This window comes from Tachypleus tridentatus, chromosome 13 (assembly GCF_004210375.1).
Source record: "Tachypleus tridentatus isolate NWPU-2018 chromosome 13, ASM421037v1, whole genome shotgun sequence".
NCBI lineage: Eukaryota > Metazoa > Arthropoda > Merostomata > Xiphosura > Limulidae > Tachypleus > Tachypleus tridentatus.
Window position 1 is genome coordinate 66732113 of NC_134837.1, and position 19112 is coordinate 66751224.

General features: G+C 31.8%; 2 protein-coding genes across 6 annotated transcripts in view; both read left to right on the forward strand.

The window, feature by feature from the left end:
• Positions 1 to 3202: 3202 nt before the first annotated feature.
• Positions 3203 to 17378, forward strand: LOC143237480 (uncharacterized). The gene is made up of 5 exons (XM_076476772.1): positions 3203 to 3643; positions 6170 to 6224; positions 6781 to 6871; positions 9334 to 9448; positions 16356 to 17378. The coding sequence occupies exons 1-5, from the start codon at positions 3389 to 3391 to the stop codon at positions 17376 to 17378; spliced, it is 1539 nt and encodes a 512-aa protein (XP_076332887.1). The 5' UTR covers positions 3203 to 3388.
• A 30-nt stretch (positions 17379 to 17408) lies between these two features.
• The window catches only part of LOC143237479 (centrosomal protein of 131 kDa-like), a 28492-nt gene continuing 26788 nt past the window's right edge, over positions 17409 to 19112 (forward strand). For 4 of the 5 annotated variants that reach the window (XM_076476766.1, XM_076476767.1, XM_076476770.1 and 1 more), the window contains exons 1-3: positions 17415 to 17545; positions 17962 to 18052; positions 18965 to 19028. In XM_076476766.1, coding sequence (XP_076332881.1) covers positions 17486 to 17545; positions 17962 to 18052; positions 18965 to 19028 — 215 coding nt within the window. In that variant the 5' untranslated portion in view covers positions 17415 to 17485. Of the gene's footprint in view, positions 17546 to 17961; positions 18053 to 18964; positions 19029 to 19112 lie in introns of all 5 variants that reach the window. The other variant, XM_076476769.1, reaches the window with a different exon arrangement.

The following is a 19112-nucleotide window of genomic DNA, read 5'->3' on the forward strand; positions in this document are numbered from 1 at the left end:
ACCTGAGAAAGATGCTTATTGAAGGTCTGGTTTGACAATGGATGAAATGAAATATTTGAAGTGACAAATATCGGCAGAATTATTTCGTTTTAAGTGTTACAAGTTCATTTAGTGATTTACCTAATCATGAAGTAACATTTGAGCTCTTTAAATTTGTTTAACGTTTTGTTAAGACAGCATACAGATGCTATGAGCTTCGTATATTATAGATAGGCTTATTTCATTCTTCCATTTTGAAATAAAACCCTACTTACTGGGTTTTTGTCACTGTGCTTGTTGTTATATTATAATATAAGAGAAAAGGCATATTTGTATAGCAAGTACGCTCGACTGCTTCCGTATTTTTGTTTCTTTGTCAGAAGAGACATCTAGGAGTTTAAGTCGCGAGAGGGCCTGGCATAGCCAAACGCGTAAGACGTGCGACTCGTAATCCGATGGTCGCGGATTCGCGCCCGCGTCGCGCTAAACATGCTCGCCCTCCCAGCCGTGGGGCGTATAATGTGACGGTCAATCCCACTATTCGTTGGTAAAAGAGTAGCCCAAGAGTTGGCGGTGGGTGGTGATGACTAGCTGCCTTTCCTCTAGTCTTACACTGCTAAATTAGGGACGGCTAGCACAGATAGCCCTCGAGTAGCTTTGTGCGAAATTCCAAAACAAACAAGTCGCGAGAATTTCTTCAATAAAATTGTCACGTATTACATCGTCGCTGATATTTATTTTTTTACGTGGATCTCTCTTTTTCATGTAAATTCTTCTTAAGCGACGGCGTTTTTTTATTATATTTACTACCAGATTTACTAAACAGAATTTATGTATATTCGTGAATAATATAAGAATAGTGTAGGATCTTAAAAGTTGCTTCCCTTATCTGTAGCCCCCCGCTAGTAAAGCGGTAAGTCTCCAGATTTACAACGCTAAAATCAGGAGTTCAATTCCCCTCGGTCGGATCAGCAGATAACCCTATCTGGCTTTTCTATAAGAACACACACACATACACCCTTTATATGTAATTGTAAAAAAAAAAAATTCTTATAAAAATTGGAAAACTGATTATTTATATGTAATAGCAAATGGACACGATGAACCTTTATACCAAATTTGGTGAAACTTCGTCTACAGAGGGAAAAGTAGTTGTACAAACGCCCATTAAAGCCGCAAAACTAGAAATGAGTGTGTACCCTCGCATGGACGTAATGAACTTTCATACCAGCTTTGGTAAAGATCTATCCACACAATGCGAAGCAGTTATATGGACTGACAACAAATACTACTTTTATATTTAAGTAGATTTGTGTTGATATTTACCAACTATTATGAGTGATATAATGTTTCTGTTTGGGCAGTAGTCGTCTGTCTATATGTGACGTTTTTTAAGCTCAATTTATAGTCAAATCCTATAGTTATTTATTGAAGATGTCTGTATATTCTCTAAAAGTTGAATTTTTGTAATAGAGTTTTGATCCATCTAAAGGTTTATTATGGTGGGGTTCGAGATCTACAACGTACCGAATGGGCAATTATCACTGTTTAAATTATATCCTGAAATTTGTACATTTATAGCAGGATTGTTATGAACTTATGCCAAAAGATATCATTGATATTGTGCGAGGGACTTGTGTGTGTAGTTATAGCATTAATTAACAACATACAGTCATTATTTTCTAAGAAGTTGTAAATACTAGTTGTTTACTACAAAAGTTTTCTATCATAATCGGATATTTGTTGTATTTATATAGTTTTTTTAATAGATTAATATCGGCAGTCTTAAAAGGAGAATTGTGATACATTTATTATTTGCTGGTGAGCAGCTAATGCTTTGCTTTTATCAGATGTATTAATCTCTATATGTGAGATCGATAAGGCCAGTTTATAAAATAGAACTGTATAGCCCTATTTGAGTAATTTTTTATTGAATTTATCGACGCTGATTGATGTATATCCAGAGAAGTTGAGGGTATGTTATTCATTGAGCATAATTTTTGTTATTACCAGTATGTCTGTATGTAGGTGAGAATATATTTTCGACCTCGTGCCTCTTGGAAGTAAAACCATTTTAGATAATGATGTATTGTACCGTGAATTTTAGACAAGAAGGGGACCCGTGAATTGTTGTATTATGTTTGGAACAATTGGTGTGAAGTGTTTCGCAGCTATTGTAAGGATTAATTTGATGTAATCTTGTTGTTAAAAAGTTCTTTATGTTCACTAAATAAATCGATTGTTTGTTTTTTTAAATTTTGCACAAAGCTACACGAGGACTATTTGCGCTAGCCGTCCCTAATTTAGAAGTGTGAGACTACAGGGAAGGCAGCTAGTCATCACCGCCAACCGCCGTCAATTCTTGGGCTACTTTTTTACCAACGAATAGTGGGATTGATCGTAACATTATAATGCCTCCAGGGGTGAAAGGGCAAGCATATTTGGTGTGACAAGGATTCGAATTTGCGATCCTTACATTACTAACCGAACATCCTAACCACCTGGCCATGCCGGGTCTCTAATCAAATCGAATAAGATGTCTGTGGTAGCTTCCAATATGGGATTATTTTTTGTGTTTGATTGAATTAGAGGCTGTTTTTGGTATGGTTTGTACGGTTTACTCTTGGTTTTTATTTATTTGATCATTTGTTCTGTTAGGTTGCATTTCTATGTTTGTGGTTGTGTCTGTTTAAGTAAAACACGTGTTAATTATGTGGTTGAGTAGCAACTTCTACAACATATGTAGGTGCTGCTGTATTGTTAATATCTGGAAGAATGGTATTTTTGTACGCGTTATTTGAGCGTGGTTGTATCTGTGTGTTGTGTAACTGTGAATTGGTTATTAGGATATATAATTATATATTATAGATTATTGTTTTAATCTCTTTCTATTTATAATGTCCTTTATAGTTTGCTCTATGTTATTGCTTACAACTACAACAGTGTAGATTTTGGTGTTCTCTTGGACATCGTAAATTGTGATGATTTCTGCCATAAACACGGATTTACTATATTAAAATCAGGAGTTACATTTTCCGGCGGTGAATGTCGCGCAGATAGCCCATTACGTATCTCTGCGTTAAAGAAAAAAAGATAAATAATGACTTAATTTTTAAATATAACAGATATATATTACAATCTTAAAATTTAAAAAGCAATATAAGAAAATGAGAATAATAAAATTTTATGAATATCAAAATAGTCTTTATGAAATAAATATCCTAAAATATTGTGTTATTAAATATATTGAAATGTTGTCAGGACAACGGTATAACGCTAACACTTAAAATGTATTTCAATAACCCTAACTCAAGTGTTTTTGTTAACTAAAGATTGCGTTTATACAAAGTTTAGAATTACTAAAGATTGTAAGACATGTTATCCGTTTAAATATCCCTTGGTTTATTAAATGTATTTAAATCAAATATCTTGTCTAACTCAGATGAAAAGTTGTTCTGAGGCTGATTTGATTCTCTGTGGATCTCGGCTAGGTTTATGTCAGACTAGACCACATGTTAGACCAAAAATTCGAAAGTTTAAATCTAGTACTAGTAGTGGTAAATACGTCAAGGATTGTCCATCGGCTTCTAATCGAAAACGAACAACTTCGGGTACAAATTTGTCAAGAACTTTTTTCTTAAGAAGGACAGTTTCTGCTGACCAGGTACGCACGTTGCAAATCATCTTATCAGCAGTTAGTGCAAATTATGAAAGATTACATAATTTTTTGAGGGGTTCACGTAACGTACAACGGAAATATTAAGACATTTACGGCAATTATTTTGTGCTATAAGCATATCTTAACTTGATATTGCTCAAAACATTAGAAGCACATCAACTTGTGTGATTTAAGAAAACTTTAATGCCCATCTGTTGTACATAGGTAGAATTTTCAATGGTTTTTCTTCCTTATTTTTGAGTGTCAGAAAGTTAACAATAATTATAACTTCATATTTCCTCATTATGAGTAGAAGAAAGGTATCAGGGTATCAAAATTAGATCGTGCTGTTATTGTTATGGCGCTGTAATATATGTTTAATAGTTCAAAATATTTAATAATTATCAATACTTATCATCGAAAATTATCAAAATAACACTTGGTATATTAATTCAAGCCATCAAGGCTAGGGCTTTGTTATTAGTAACAAAATAATAACATTAATTAGGGTGTATTTATAATATTAAAGGACAACAATTTGAACAAGGGACCTCGTTATAATAAAATTTCAGTTCCAGGTGTCATCTTAGTTGCCATCCTTTGAACCTCAGAACATGGTTACAAGCATGATTCCAGAGATGGAAGAACTATCTTTGAAATACTTTAATTTAATTATTTATCTTAAAAAACAACTGGAAAGATGTGATCTCTGTGAAGTTTGTAAGATGCCCAGGATATCAACTCAATAAAGGTTGTTTGTTTTATTATCAATAATAGGAAAAGTAATCCAAAATTTAAGGTTTTAAACAGACAGGCTAGACTCCAGTGAAGATGTTTTTATAACAAGATGATTTACATGTGGAATGAGTTAAGTCAGCAGTTTTCATGACTGCATTTTATATTATAATAGTTTAGAATGAGAATTGATGACTTCTCGAAAAGTAAAGGGTAGGTTTAAATTCTTGTTTTTCTCAAGGGTGGGAGAGTAGGGAACCTTGAAAGACAAAATGGTCCTTTGTTGTATGTATATTATGTCATATAACTAAGTTTCTTAAGTAGTAATAACTACATTGGATGAATGTGATAGGAATGGTACACGTAGCTTTAAATGTTACAATTCTGTTTTAGTGCTTGGTAAGGAGGCCCAACACTATCAGATGTTCTCTGGCAAAGGGCTGAAAACATTGCAAAGCAGTAAGATTATAACCAAATTATGATCTAGTGCAATGTTTATATGAGAGTTTGTAGTTTACCTATTGTTATTAATTATTACTGCAGAATATTAGCAGCTTTTCTGGTAGCAGTTGTTACATAATGTTACATATATATATGTAGAGTCATGCTTAACCGTGTTGATTGAGAATATTTGTACAGAGATTGAAATGTAATGAACCGAGTTATGAAATTTACAAGATAGGGTTTGAAGTTACATAGCTTAAGCCTTCAGCACCGTTTATGGATTAGAGAAATTATTAAGATATATGAAGTTTATAAAATCATACAGTATGAGTTTATAGGCTTCATAATCAATTGAATTGTTAGTTGAAGATAATGAAGGATAGAAATAGATGAGAAAGTTTCCCCTTTTGTATAGTATAATTGCCATAACAATCAAATGTGTGTATGTGTGTATATTTAAAGGACTGTGAAATATGCAAGTGTAGAAGATGAAATTCAAATGAAAGATTTTGATTCTATGATACAAAACTGAGAGTATAATTATCAGTAATTCATTTTGAATGATGTTCATTGTGAAAGTTGTTATTTAATTCTTTATGTAAATTATAATTGGTTACATGGATTAACAGTCTGTAACTGAAGAATCACTAAGCCCTTCATTTGGCTTATAATATAGACATTGTTACAGTATTTATCATTAGTAGGATTTTTGAGTTAATGTTAAGTGCAACTTGCTTGGCTGTAGTTTACACTGAAAATTATTAACAATATGCCTAAAACTTGTTACTTCGAAGTCTTGAGTAAAGGATTTTGTTTATAATTATACTAATATAAGCTATAACTAGTACATGTAGTGTGTCTGAAAAGTCTGGAACCATAGGCATTTCAAGAAATTTCACAGGACTATTCTACCTGCTGTTCTTGTAATTCAGAAGAAGATTATAGCTGGTATTTTCATTCTCTGTGAACACTTGAAGCATATTCATATTATTCACACTGCCCATCTCCTTAGAGTTAGTTAACATCTTCCCAACACTGTAACATTTTTCTCATTCTCTTTAAATGGCGTGTATTAAATATGTCAGAAAACTTCCATCAGGATTAACATTTACTGCTGCACAGCAGTTAATTCTATTTCTCATACTTTGATAGAGCCATAGTCAATCACGTATCTGAAGTTAGGAAAAACTGCAAATCACCTATGGTTCCCAATTTTTTCAGACACCTTGTACTTTAATTCATGTTGTAAAGTCATGAGGACTTAGAATCATATTAAAAATGCATTGCATTTTTTGTTTTAATTCATTAGTAAGAAGATATATTGAATATATTTAATTTGTTTATTTTCTACAGTATGAATCACCTAGGCGTTTTAAGCAAAACTTCAGGACAGTTAAAAACAATCCAGGTGTGCTTTGAGTTTTTGTATACTTTGTCAAAATTACATGAGCTAAAGTGATATTAAATTTGCATGCATCAAGTAAATAGAGATTAGGTTTAACAAACACTTAACTTGCTTTTGTTTTTTCTTAAAGTGTTTCTTGTGAAAATAATTCCTAATATGCTATGGAAAGACAAGATGTATGAGCCATTTAAATGTGACCACTAGTTAACATTAAAATGTATTGCAGAAATATAAGATTTTATGACATCATTATTACAATCTTTGTAATTTTTAAATGTTATTTATTTGAATAAGCATGAATTTCATGAAATACTATACCTGATTTCACCATAAACATTCTATAAGCATGCTTATATGAATTTCCTTACAATCCTTTTATTGAATAGATCTATGTAAAAATATAATTTATAGACATTACTGTAATATATTGTTTTTGCAATGTGAATGTACATCTGTGTGGTTTCAATAGTGAACATGATATCAGAATAAACAAAATTCTGGCAACTAAAACACTCGGATGTGAATGTATGACTGATGAATAATGAAACATACGTTCTAGGAGAGGATGCTGGTTCATCCAATGAAGATAAAGTTGAAAGAAATAAAACTGGTGACAAGACTGAAATTGATGAAAGCCTGAAAAACACATGGTAAAAACTTTAAATTACACTGCAGATTTCTAAAGGCTACTTAGATGTACTATTTTTGTAGTTAAATTTTCTGCATCTGTTAACTCTGGGTTTGAAAGTTTTATATTTCTATAACACTGTATAGATTGTCACCTTTTAAACTATATGCATATTTCATTACCTGCAATGAACTCCACTGCTCTGTTTACACTAGTAAAAGATTTGCTGTATGGGTGGCTGCTTATGCTAGTACTTACTAATTATAGTATTCATATATAATTCTAAAAACTTAGAAAAAGAGAACATTTTTAACAAAAAGTGTTTTCTTCTGTTAAGTATTGAGTGGGAAGAGTGTTCTTATTGTGTTCTTTTAGTCATATGAAAATCACTATATCAGAAGTGATTCAATGTACGGACCTCAAAATTTGCGTACATTTTACTATTATAAACTGTAATGCTATCATTTATTGAAAGAATAATTTTTTTAAAAACTTTAGTTTCTCAGTACTACATTTAATTATCACATCAATAACGATATAATCAAACCCTCGTGTACACCCCTAGTGAAAGTCATGTTCTTGTTGTGAGGAGAGTAGTTGTATTTAGAATTGTTTTCTATTATAAAGAAATGGTTGTTGCCCATACCACAGTTATTTTTAAAATTGTCTGAACCTTGAATGTACAAAGAGTGAAATTTTCTTAAGGATTCTTGTTTGTGGTGCCATTTATTAGATGGCACCACATTTCATAGGCTTAAATAAACACTTCTGACATTCAGATCCTGTTGTTTTTCAGCATAATATTTCTTTTTGATCCTCTTCTTATATGTTTAAAGCATATCCTAATAAAACAGGAAAGTCTTTAAAGAATAAACATTTCACCTTTGCATCAATATTGTCAATATGATGATGTTTAGAGACTCTTCTATAGTTTTGGTTACATACGTAGATACTGACATACATGCTATGTCCATTGTAAGATTATTAACATGGTAAAATAAGGGGATACAACAGGAGTGATAAAAATCATCTTTGACTGAAGATAAGTGAGGAGGCACAATAGGAATGATAAAAATCATGTTTAACTGCAGGTAAGTAAGGAGGTATAATAGGAGTGATAAAATCATGTTTAACTGCAGATAAGTGAGGAGATACAATAGGAGTGATAAAAATCATGATTAACTAAAGATAAGTGAGTAGGTACAACAGGAGTGATAAAAATCATGTTTAACTGAAGATAAGTGGGGAGGTAGAATAGGAGTGATAAAAATCATGTTTGACTGAAGATAAGTGAGGAGGTAGAATAGGAGTGATAAAAATCATGTTTAACTGCAGATAAATAAGGAGGTGCAATAGGAGTGATAAAATCATGTTTAACTGCAGATAAGTGAGAAGATACAATAGGAGTCAAAATAATGTTTAACTGTAGATAAGTGAAGAGGTACAATAGGAGTGATAAAATCATGTTTAGTTGAAGATAAGTGAGGAGCATGATAGGAGTGGTAAAATCATGTTTGGCTGAAGATAAATGAGAAGGTACAGTATGAGTGGTAAAAATCATGTTTGACTGAAGATGAATGAGGAGGTACAATATGAGTGGTAAAAATTATGTTTTACTGGAAATAAATGAGGAGGTACAATAGGAGTGATAAAATCATGATTAACTAAATATAAGTGAGTAGGTACAACAGTAGTGATAAAAATCATGTTTAACTGAAAATAAGTGAGGAGGTAGAATAGGAGTGAAAAAATTGTGTTTGAGTGAAGATAAGTGAGGAAGCTTAAGCCAACTTTGCTCATTAGGAGTGAGGAATTCCTTATTTAATTGTTTCTGGTTCTTCTTTACATTGCTTGTAGTGAGTTCACTGTGTATTTTGTATATATTCTGTATAAACTCAATGTTTTGTGGCTATTATTATCTAGTACAAATTAGTTGTAGGAAGCTTTCATTCAGTTCCAGAACATGTGAACTAGATATCCTTGGTAATAATGATGTAGGGTGATAAATGAGAATAAAATAGAAGACACAGGGTTTCACCTCATCAATAGTTTGTTGTTTCTTTTCATAAGAAGCTGATGACTGTGTTGCAGATGTAAAAAGTTTTCTTATGAAAATATTTTATTTGTAGGAGCTGTAACTTACCTTACTTTTTCTGTCACTCAGTAATTAAGCCTAAAGAACTGAATTAATTTGATAGGTTTTGTTGGGTGAAATAAAGTATAAAATAGAACTGAGTTTAAATCTCTAATCTGTGTGTTAGAAAAGATTCAATAAAATGTTGTTACAACCATACAATTATTTTCAAAATTGTTAGAGCTTTCACATCAAAGGAATAAAGTGTTAGTTCATAATTTAACTCTCTTTGTTATACAAGTTAAAGATCACGTGAATAAACATTAGAATTCGTAATAATTTTGTTGGTATACTTGAGTAAATCAGTATTCCTACATATCACTTTGGAATGATTTTTTTTTCTCTTCAAGTCAGCCAAATAGGCAGCACCCTGAGGCAGCCTTGGAAGTAACTGTATTAACACAAGCACATGAGGATGTTTACAATCAGAAGAAACACAGTAAATCAGCTGAGTTGTTAGGACAGGTGAGATTAATGTTAAGTAATCAAAATATTACTACTAGCTTTTGGACAACATAATGATCGGGATGAAATTTCCTGCATGGGATTTGAGTCTGTACCTCAGATTGTAAGATGTTGATTTCAAAACATACAATATGTGATCCTTTGCTCCTAGATTCAAACCCTGGTAAAAGAAGATTTCTTAACATTTTGATTCCTTAAAATGTATTTTAGCATGCCAAGAATTCACAATAAAAACTATGTAATTTTATTTTACAACATTTAATTTAAACATCTATTCATATCATTATGTTGAAAATATTCTTGGCATGATAGCAAAGGGCTCAAGGTCTCAATATTTATTTTTATAAATAAACCTGTAGAGGGCATTTTAAATTAGGTAGTCTTACCTCTAAAATATGGAAAATCTTTCTTTCTTAACTCAAATATTTTTAATATTCTTCATGAATTACAGATTATGCACACTTACTCATAATTCTCCACTCTCCCATCTTCCACATGCATCAAGGGACATGATCTCTTGAGGATACTACGTAATTATTTATTTCACTTTCTCTACTTATATTTGGTTTGTCGCTGGTAGTTTTAGAAATTGACATATCATTTCTCCCATTATAATCCTCAGTTTGTATAATTATGTTTGGGCAGTCTTTCATGTGGTCATTTTCTTTGACCCATTGTTATTTTTCTGTTATATGTGCTATAATTTGTCTTAAGACTTTCCACTTCAGCAAAATTATAAGCTAATAACTATTCTAGCTTGTTCCTCTGACATTTTTTTTAATCATCAGGGTTAAAGGTTAAAGGTTTTCTTTACATTCCTCATTACTGTCTGTGTGTCTGATCTTGTTTCCGTCTTCCAGCTCTTATCTTCCAGTGATGCTTTAGCTTGTTTTGCTGTGTTGCAGGGTACTCAGCCCTCTCCCATTATTTCCACTATTCTCAAAAGAGTTTTTGTTTTTTTCCTGCATCCTTTTGTTTTTGCACATAATTACCTTAAGCAGTTTAACATTTGGGAGAAGCAATGCCAATAGGAGTTGATCAGGGCTTTAGCATCTTGTTTTAGCTTCTGATCATTGACCAGAAAGTAATATTCATTTTTCTCTCTCACTTTCATCAATTTCTTCGTAGCTGATGCCAAGACTCTTAGGAGTTTGTCATGAATCATTTCTGCATCTCCTGAACCTTTAACTTCATGATACTTGGTTTGTTCAGATTCTTCAATTAAAGTTTTTTATTGGATTTTGGCCTATACTTTTCACTGTTCCAGTTTCTTTTCTTCTTCTATCAGAAAGGGATTGTTGAAACAATACTTCATATTTCTCTAGATTTTTACTTTTATCTTTTTGTAGTGCTGAAGGAATCAGGAGATTGGTAACTGATAATATATCTTTTTGTACAACCTTTATTTTAACATGAAAATTGTAAAAAAATTAAGGAATATCTTTATCACAGTTTCTGGATGATGAAAGTGGATGTAAAGATGTTTATTTACTCTTTCTAGTTTTTCCCACTTCTTTAAAATATGTTTTTTCCTCAGAACTGGAAGTAGTTTCATCAGTTCGCATCCTACCTTTTCAGTCTCATTTCATGCATGTCACCAGTACACGTAGTGACCTTTTACACATCATTGTTTTGACTCTTCTTCAGTGTATAAGTGATTAGATTTTTCATTCTTAGTCATCACATCAATCATTGACTCAGTCAACCAGCTATCCTCTTTAAGATGGTTTATTCATCAATCAAAGTCTCAGCTTGTTCCTCCTCAATAATTGGGATATGGGATAAACACTTTTCAACCATCTTTGCAACCTTAGAAGTCTTGGTTGTACCTACCTCTCTCCTCTTCTTCTGGTGGTAATTTTGAAGATTTATAATGCTAGAAACTGGGTTTTTATACCTATGGTGAGCACAATACAGATATCCCATCCATCTGCCAAATATTTTCTCTCTGATTTGTGATTTAATGATGACAACTTTTAAATAGAGCAATTTCCTCAGGTCATGTTTATGAGACACTTTTAGTGAAATTTTGTTTCTCAGCTACATCTATTTTTAAACCTGTTGTCCCAAAGAGTTGTCATTTCTCCTTCTACTCTTGATTACCTTCACATGGTTCAGTAAACACGTTACTATTACAGGCTCTTCTTTCCTTCTGTCTCATTTAAGTCTTCACATCTTCATGGATATTTCTCTCTTGTTCTTGGGTACTATAATGGGGAAATATTATTTTTTGGGTCTTCAAGGAATACTTTCTCACATCAATATTTTAATTTTGGGAAGTTCAACATGTGTGTTTAGCTTTTTAACCCTAGTTAAACCACCATTATACTTTTCTTCACACAACAGTCCATTATTTTATTGCAGTCTCTCTCTACTTCTTTGGCTACATTTGCATCATATTTATCTCTGAGCTTGCTTCCTGCCAGATGTTTTGAAAATTCTTGCAGATTCCCTCTGTAAAAGGTAGGCCCTTGGATTTTCAGTGGATATGCCTTTGGTTTGGTTATCCCATAATCAGTGCACTTGCTACAGTAGTCAGTAGTCTTTTTAATGATCCACTGTTCTATAAACAAGGTTTCTAGAATTGGATACTTTAGCCGTTTATGGGAGATCCTTTTTCTCTCTCAGTCTGCTCTTGTTTTCATCTTTTTTCTCATTGACCATGGTCAGTTTTTTTTAATTTTTAAGTTCTGTTATTGCTCTACATTGGTCTCTCAACTGTAATTTTCACTTGTGTGTTGGTAAAGACACTGATAGACTCAGACTAATCATATTTCTATTTGGAAAAAATTTCCTGCACCAACTTCATTCATCATTTGCAGATTCAAGGTTGAGTGTTATGGGTCTCTTTGCTAAAGAAGTCAGCTTCTCTTCTGAAGATGGCCTAAGAAGGTCAAAACATTGTTCTTTACTTTATTTCATTTAAAATGTAAATACCCACACCAGCTGTCTTGATAATACATATTTAGCTTAAGTGGGTTTCTCGTCATCATGTTTTCCACATTCTTTCAGAAGATCATCCCTCACCATTTTCCAATTTCATTAATCTATTTTCAGCTGTTTATGCTTTGAATTTTTTTTTTCTTTCTTCAATTCCTCAGCAGATTAATTCATATCTCATGTACTTAATTTGTAATCATGGCTTGTCTATTAATTCTGTTTCAGGCCACACAACATTGCTCTCTGCATCTTTGGATGCCACAAAATATTTCTTCTCTTGTCTCCAGTCTTTCAGGACCTTTTTGAAATTTTTGTTCATCTCTCCCATGATCACTTATATGATATTCTTTGTTAGATTTCAGTCTGATCATTATTTATCTCATTTCTCCTCCTTTTAAACATTTAGTGACTTGTATACTCTGTCTTTCCTTTAAGACATATTTTGTGCTGTTTGTTTTACATAAGTGATTATCAGATATTTTTGCCATTGATGCTCCTTTCACTCATTTCTTTATCTGGACGTTCCTGTGCTCATATCCTATTAGAGCCTTTCTAAGAAAGACTTGTGTTGTGAAAGATGGTAACTGCTTTTTTTCTCCAATTGTGTTATGTACCCTGACTTTCTTATATTTTCATTCAAAAGAACATTTTCTTTGTGTTGTCACAGCTGTTTGTTTGCTATCTTTCAAGAATAGAAATTCTGAGGAGATTGGCATCATTTGTTTATATCATCTTATAAATATTGTTTCACAAACTTTGCTTCCCTACATACTAATAACTGGCTCATGCACGTGATACTTCATCTTGAATTTCATCAAAATGTACTCACACACCTTCAGTATGAGTTTCAGGCTGCATCACAATGATATTTGGTGTCCTGGATTTAGTAACATTTAGAAGACATTTTACAAGACTGGTCTCTAAACAGGTTCAAATACTTTTCTTGAATTTTACTTTCATTACGTTGCTGTCTTCTCAGCTTCAAGAGCCTGTGGTTACTTTCCAAACCAGATGGAAGCCATAACAGGTTATTTTCTGTTCTACCTAATACCCATTGTTAACCTTTTCTAAAATGTCTGGGATTATGAAATATTTTGAAAAAGAAAATGCTACTCATAATATATGAATATATATGTATACAAACTTGTCCAGTCAGGATTTGCATGTCCATAAATCTCTACATTTGCCCTAGAAAGTGATGTTCTCTGGAAGTGGACAGAGGATTCCACCTGATGGCTAATGATGCCTTGATATGTATCATATCTTTTCCACCCCTGTGTGTACATCTTTTCACATTAGAGGCATCTGAAATAAGACACCCATTTTCAATATGTTTTTAAGCTTCAACCAGGATTGGAGCCATCTGTGCTTATTGTTATTTTTTTGCTCTTGTTTTTGATGCTCCCATATTCCAGAACAGCCCCATGGAATGTGTTTACTCATGCTATTTGATTAGGCTGCTCCCCCCTAAGGACTATACAGTACAGGAACCAGTTGTAGTTTTCTTCCTACTTGTATTTCCATTGCATACTCCTTGGGTACAACAAACCTTTCCTGTCTTCACTGGCATCTTTTTTTATGAACTGAAAAGCATCAAAGGTGAAGAGGTACCTTATTTAAAAAATTTCTTATTTCTGAGTATCATTTGGTCTGCTCTTCCAACGAGACTTCTTCCTTAAATCCAGTCCTTTGAATTTTTTTCTAGTTTTTGCTTCTTCTCTGACTCTGCTTAGCTACATTATTATTTTAGTCTATAATATTTTCTTCCTTTCCTGTAACTGTATCACTTTCACCAATAGTCACCTACATTTATGGTGTACAGTATTTCAGCTGGTAATATTGACAAATTTTAATTTTATATTTTAAGAATGAAATTAAGTTTCAAATTGGTAATAACTTCTAAAATACATTCCCACCCACAACCAGGTTTTCACCACAACTGTAATTTTTAATAAAATGTAGACTGTAGCAAGAAAACTTAGTTCTTATAATATTTCCTGAGGTACATGCAATAGACCCCATGGAACGTAGAAGAATGGTTAAATGTCACATGCTGTACAATGTGCAAATGATATTCAGAATGTTTCACTCATGTTTTGTTGGCAGCAAGAGTGGAAGCTCAACATTAAATTAATAGTTGAAGCATATATTAAAACTTCTTTTGATTAATGAAAAATGTTTCACATTTATAAAATGTACTTCTATAAGAACAGGTTTTCAACTAAAGTGTACAACCTGAGCTAAACTAGTTGAAATATTTAGTTTTATTGATCACAAAATATGTGATGTTTTGCCTTCATATTCAGTTTTAATGATTTATCTATCTGAAGATTCTCCCACTCATCTATAGCAATAAAATTTATATAAATGATCCTCCTATTAAAGCAGTAATTAAATCAGTTAATCAAAATTAGTGTTTTAGATTATTCCAACAATTAATTAATCAAAAACTTTAATTTTATTAATTGTCTCAAAAATAATCAACCAATTAAAATTAGGGTGTCTCATTATTACTATTTTTGACTATTCCAGTAATACACTTATTGCTATTTTTTTTGTTTTTATTGTTACTTCACCTTTTGACTCAGCATGGCCAGGTGGGTTAAGGCATTCTACTCATAATCTGAGGGTCATTGGTTTGAATCCTCATCACACCAAACATGCTCACCCTTTCAGTCATGGGTGTTATAATGTGACGGTCAATCCCACTATTCATGAGTAGCCCAAGAGTTGGCAGTGGGTGGCGATGACTACCTGCCTTCCCTCTAGTCTTACACTGCTAAATTAGGAACAGCCAGCACAGATAGCCCTCGTGTAGCTTTGCACAAAATTAAAAAAACAAACTTCATCTTTGATTATTTGGAAGGAGGACTTCTTATGCAAGGTCTTAAGTCTGAGGGAACTCAACTGGTTGGCAGCACCCACCACCTAATTTTCTTTTCATGCTTGTATACATACCATGATTTGACAAAGACTGTTATAATTGATTTATTAAGAAAATGTAATGAAGTAATAAGGCTGTCATTATTCAATTAGCAAATACCACTAATCACCTAGCCGTAAATACACAAGTATGTATATGTTCAAAATGATGCATTTGAAGGTTGCTAACGGCATTGCAGAGCATCTATAAATCATATAATTGATTAATTATATAGGATTTTTAATGGAATAAATCTTACATAATCATTTGTTAATTTTTCTATAAACATGAACTCTTTTAAATCGTATAGATGTGAAGAGAGCAATTCACTTACAGATATTTCATCAACAACACTTATGCAATTTTTCATCCATTATGGTAGTATTTTAAAGCATTTGGTGCCATTTTTCATTTTTATTTTTAAGATTCTAGTGAGTTAGAGTAATGCAACAGTTTTAGCAAATATGAAGAAGGATTAATTCATTTTACCTTTAAAGTGCTTGCTAAGATGATATCCTATTGACATATTCAGTCTGTAACTAAAATATCCATCTGCTTTTTTGTTGTCTGAAACTCAAGAAAGAATAAAAATACAGTTTCACTAAACCTAAGTTGTTATTTTTATTTTAATTATATTCTGAATATGGAATAGCCCAGTTCTTATTTGGCTTGTTGATTCTGTTTCACTTTGATTTCAAAGTCCAATCTCTTTGTTTTGCTATACCCACTTCTATCTACTGTTTCTGTCTACTTCATTTTACTTTTGAAATGTAGTCCTTGTTTGGTTATACCCACTTCTATCTACTGTTTCTGTTTACTTCATTTGATTTTAAAATGTAATCCTTGTTTGGTTATACCCACTTCTATCTACTGTTTCTATTTCATTTTACTTTCAAAGTTCAGATTCAGAAAAAAAAAAAAAAACATATAAAGTACTGACTGAAGCATTACCTGGAGTTTGGACTTAATATATGATTATTGGCATAATAAAATCCCCCTTCCCCACATTGGTAAAACTTATTTAAATATATTTTTATATTTCAGCTTACTCATGGGCACATGAAAGAACTAAAGTACAATACCCCAAAATATAAAAATAACAAAGACAGTCTACATTTGGAACTCAAAGAAATTAGTACATATTTAGATAAAACAAAAGAAAATGATGTTATAACTGTTAAAACAGACATACAAGACATTGTAAGAGATGTAGATGATAAACAGCTTGCACCAGTAGAAGATCAAGTTAATGTTCCAGGGAATGTAGTGGAAAGTCAGAGATTTAAGAGTACAACAGAAATGGATAAAGCTGTGATCCCAACAGGAACCTGTGTGTCAAGACAAGTGTATTGTTCTCTCAATGGCACGTTGCCAATGGACAAAAATGGTGAAAGTACCCTGTTGGAAAAACATTTCTTGGAAAGAAAAATTGAGAGTGAAGAAAGTGTGTTAAACAGAGATTACAATACTAAATTAAGTTCCTTCACCAGTGAAGGTCAAGAATCTTTGTCAGCAGAGCAGCAAAAAATTGTCTTTACAGATTGTTCTGAAAACAACATCCAAAATGTGAACTTTGGAAGTCATCAAGCAGGTGACCAAGTTACAATCACACCAATACTGTCTGGTGAAAACAAAACTGCTTTTTCATCAAACTTAAGAGAGATAGGTGAAATTCATCAAAATATGTTTTCAGATTCAATGGAGAAAGAGGACAGCAGTCATCAGAATACATCTAAAATCACTGGCAGTATTGCTAACTTAAACCACAGTACTGAAGACAAGTCTGACTTTAATGCATGCGCAGAAAGCAGACTTATTACTGGGAAATCTAAACATCCTTCTTTGAGTTGTAGGGATAACTTAACTTCTGATAATTCTAGTCTTCTTTGTGATGGCTTCTCTGGTTATGCTGGTCAAATCAAGTTGGAAGAAACTGGTTCAAATATAACATGGACTGAAGCTACACAGTGCCAAGAAGAAGTATCAAAACAACAAAGTGAAGAAGAAATGTGTGTTAAGTATAAGAATTATCAACTGCACTCATCCACAGATGAAAAAATTATCTAAATAATCAAACTGATTTACGTATATCTGGGAGAAGAGGTCTGAAGCAAGGTTGTAATTATATTTTTATAACTCCAACAGTGCTACCAAAGTGTGAGAAAATAGAAGGCATGGAACACAAAGTTTTACTTTCTTCAGTTAAAAATGAAAAACACAATAGCAAAAATATGGTAAGATAGATATAAGTATTCAGTTTTTAAGGCTTTTTTAATGAATATTTTGTGCTTATTGTATATTTTGTTGTTTTACATATTACCTACTGGGATTACAAAGTCATTCTTTTTATGTATCATATTATCATAAAGCAGATTTTGCTGAGAATCTAGTTTGATCAAACAGTTAAAGACGTTCACAAATCTTCATGTTGAATTAAATGAATTCTATATTCAAGGTCAGCTGATTGTTTAATAATTGTATCATAACCTCAAAATTAGCAAGTATTATATACAAATATACAGAAAGGTATTTTTAACTTAAATTTTAGTGGCATTTTATCTTTTGCTTACAATATGGTTCTCAATGGCTTAACAAATATTGATGAGATTTAGAGTTTTAAACCATTTCATAATTAACTGTTTAACCTTAGGACTTGCATGAAAAGGATAAGAATGGTTATTCTGGTTCAACATATGAAGGTGTTTTGGAAATCCTAGATTTACTGGAGCAAGAAGAGAAAGGTTCTAGTCATTGTTTTTATGGGTTCTTGTAAATATTACAAAATGTACATGTTTGATGTTTCAGTATAATATTAGTTCCTTTTAAATATTAAAAGAGTACCAGTTTGACACTTTAATAGCTAAATATTTGAAATATATACTCACTTCAAGAGCTGATTCATTACTACATAAAAACAAACACGTTGTGTATGACAACTTTGATATAACACAACGACTCTCACTTACATGATAGTTTTTAGAATTTTCTTTTTTTTATTTTTCTCTCTCAAAATCTGATGATATGTAAATTTGGATTAAAATTAATGAATAATTACTACTATAATGAATTTTCATAATAAATTAATTTTGTTAATTTTTCATTTTCAGTGATTGTAATTGTTTTCTTGAAGTGGTAATTTATTTATTTTGTTAATCATCTTAATGAAATTCTAATGCTGTTAGATAGGTTTAGGTAAAGTTTTTTTTATGCTCTATCTCTATATATTATTTAAAACTATCACCACATGACACTAAAATATACTATTTTTATAGGGTTAAATAAATTCTAAAATATCTTTGTTATTTTTTACCATTTCTTCAGTGAATTTTTAAGAAAAATAAAATTTTATAATCTGTTTTAAAGAATCTATCAGGATAGTTGTTTCTTTAACAAAAAAAACTTGAATGCTTATTACTGAAGAAAAACTTCAAACAGCCCTCATGTTAAATGTGGATATAAGATGCTTGTACGTAGAAGTAATTAAAATCAAAAACAAAAGCAAAAGTACTCTGACATAATTTGGTAAATATGATAAAGAGACTAATGTAGAGTTCTAAAGTCTTTAGCCCTAGAATTATTATTTCTTTAATCCACCAAATATTTCCATACTAACAAAAATATTTCTTTTAAGTAAGACTATCTTATTTTAACAGAGTGCAGGTTTAGAGTAGAAAATTCTGTCGACCAAGTTGCACAGCCTAGCTGTGAAAAATACAGGTAAGCTCTTTTCAATTGCTAAAATATTAATGCTTACATTTTACATCAGTTTCTGTTGTTGTGTGATTGGAATAAAATTGAATA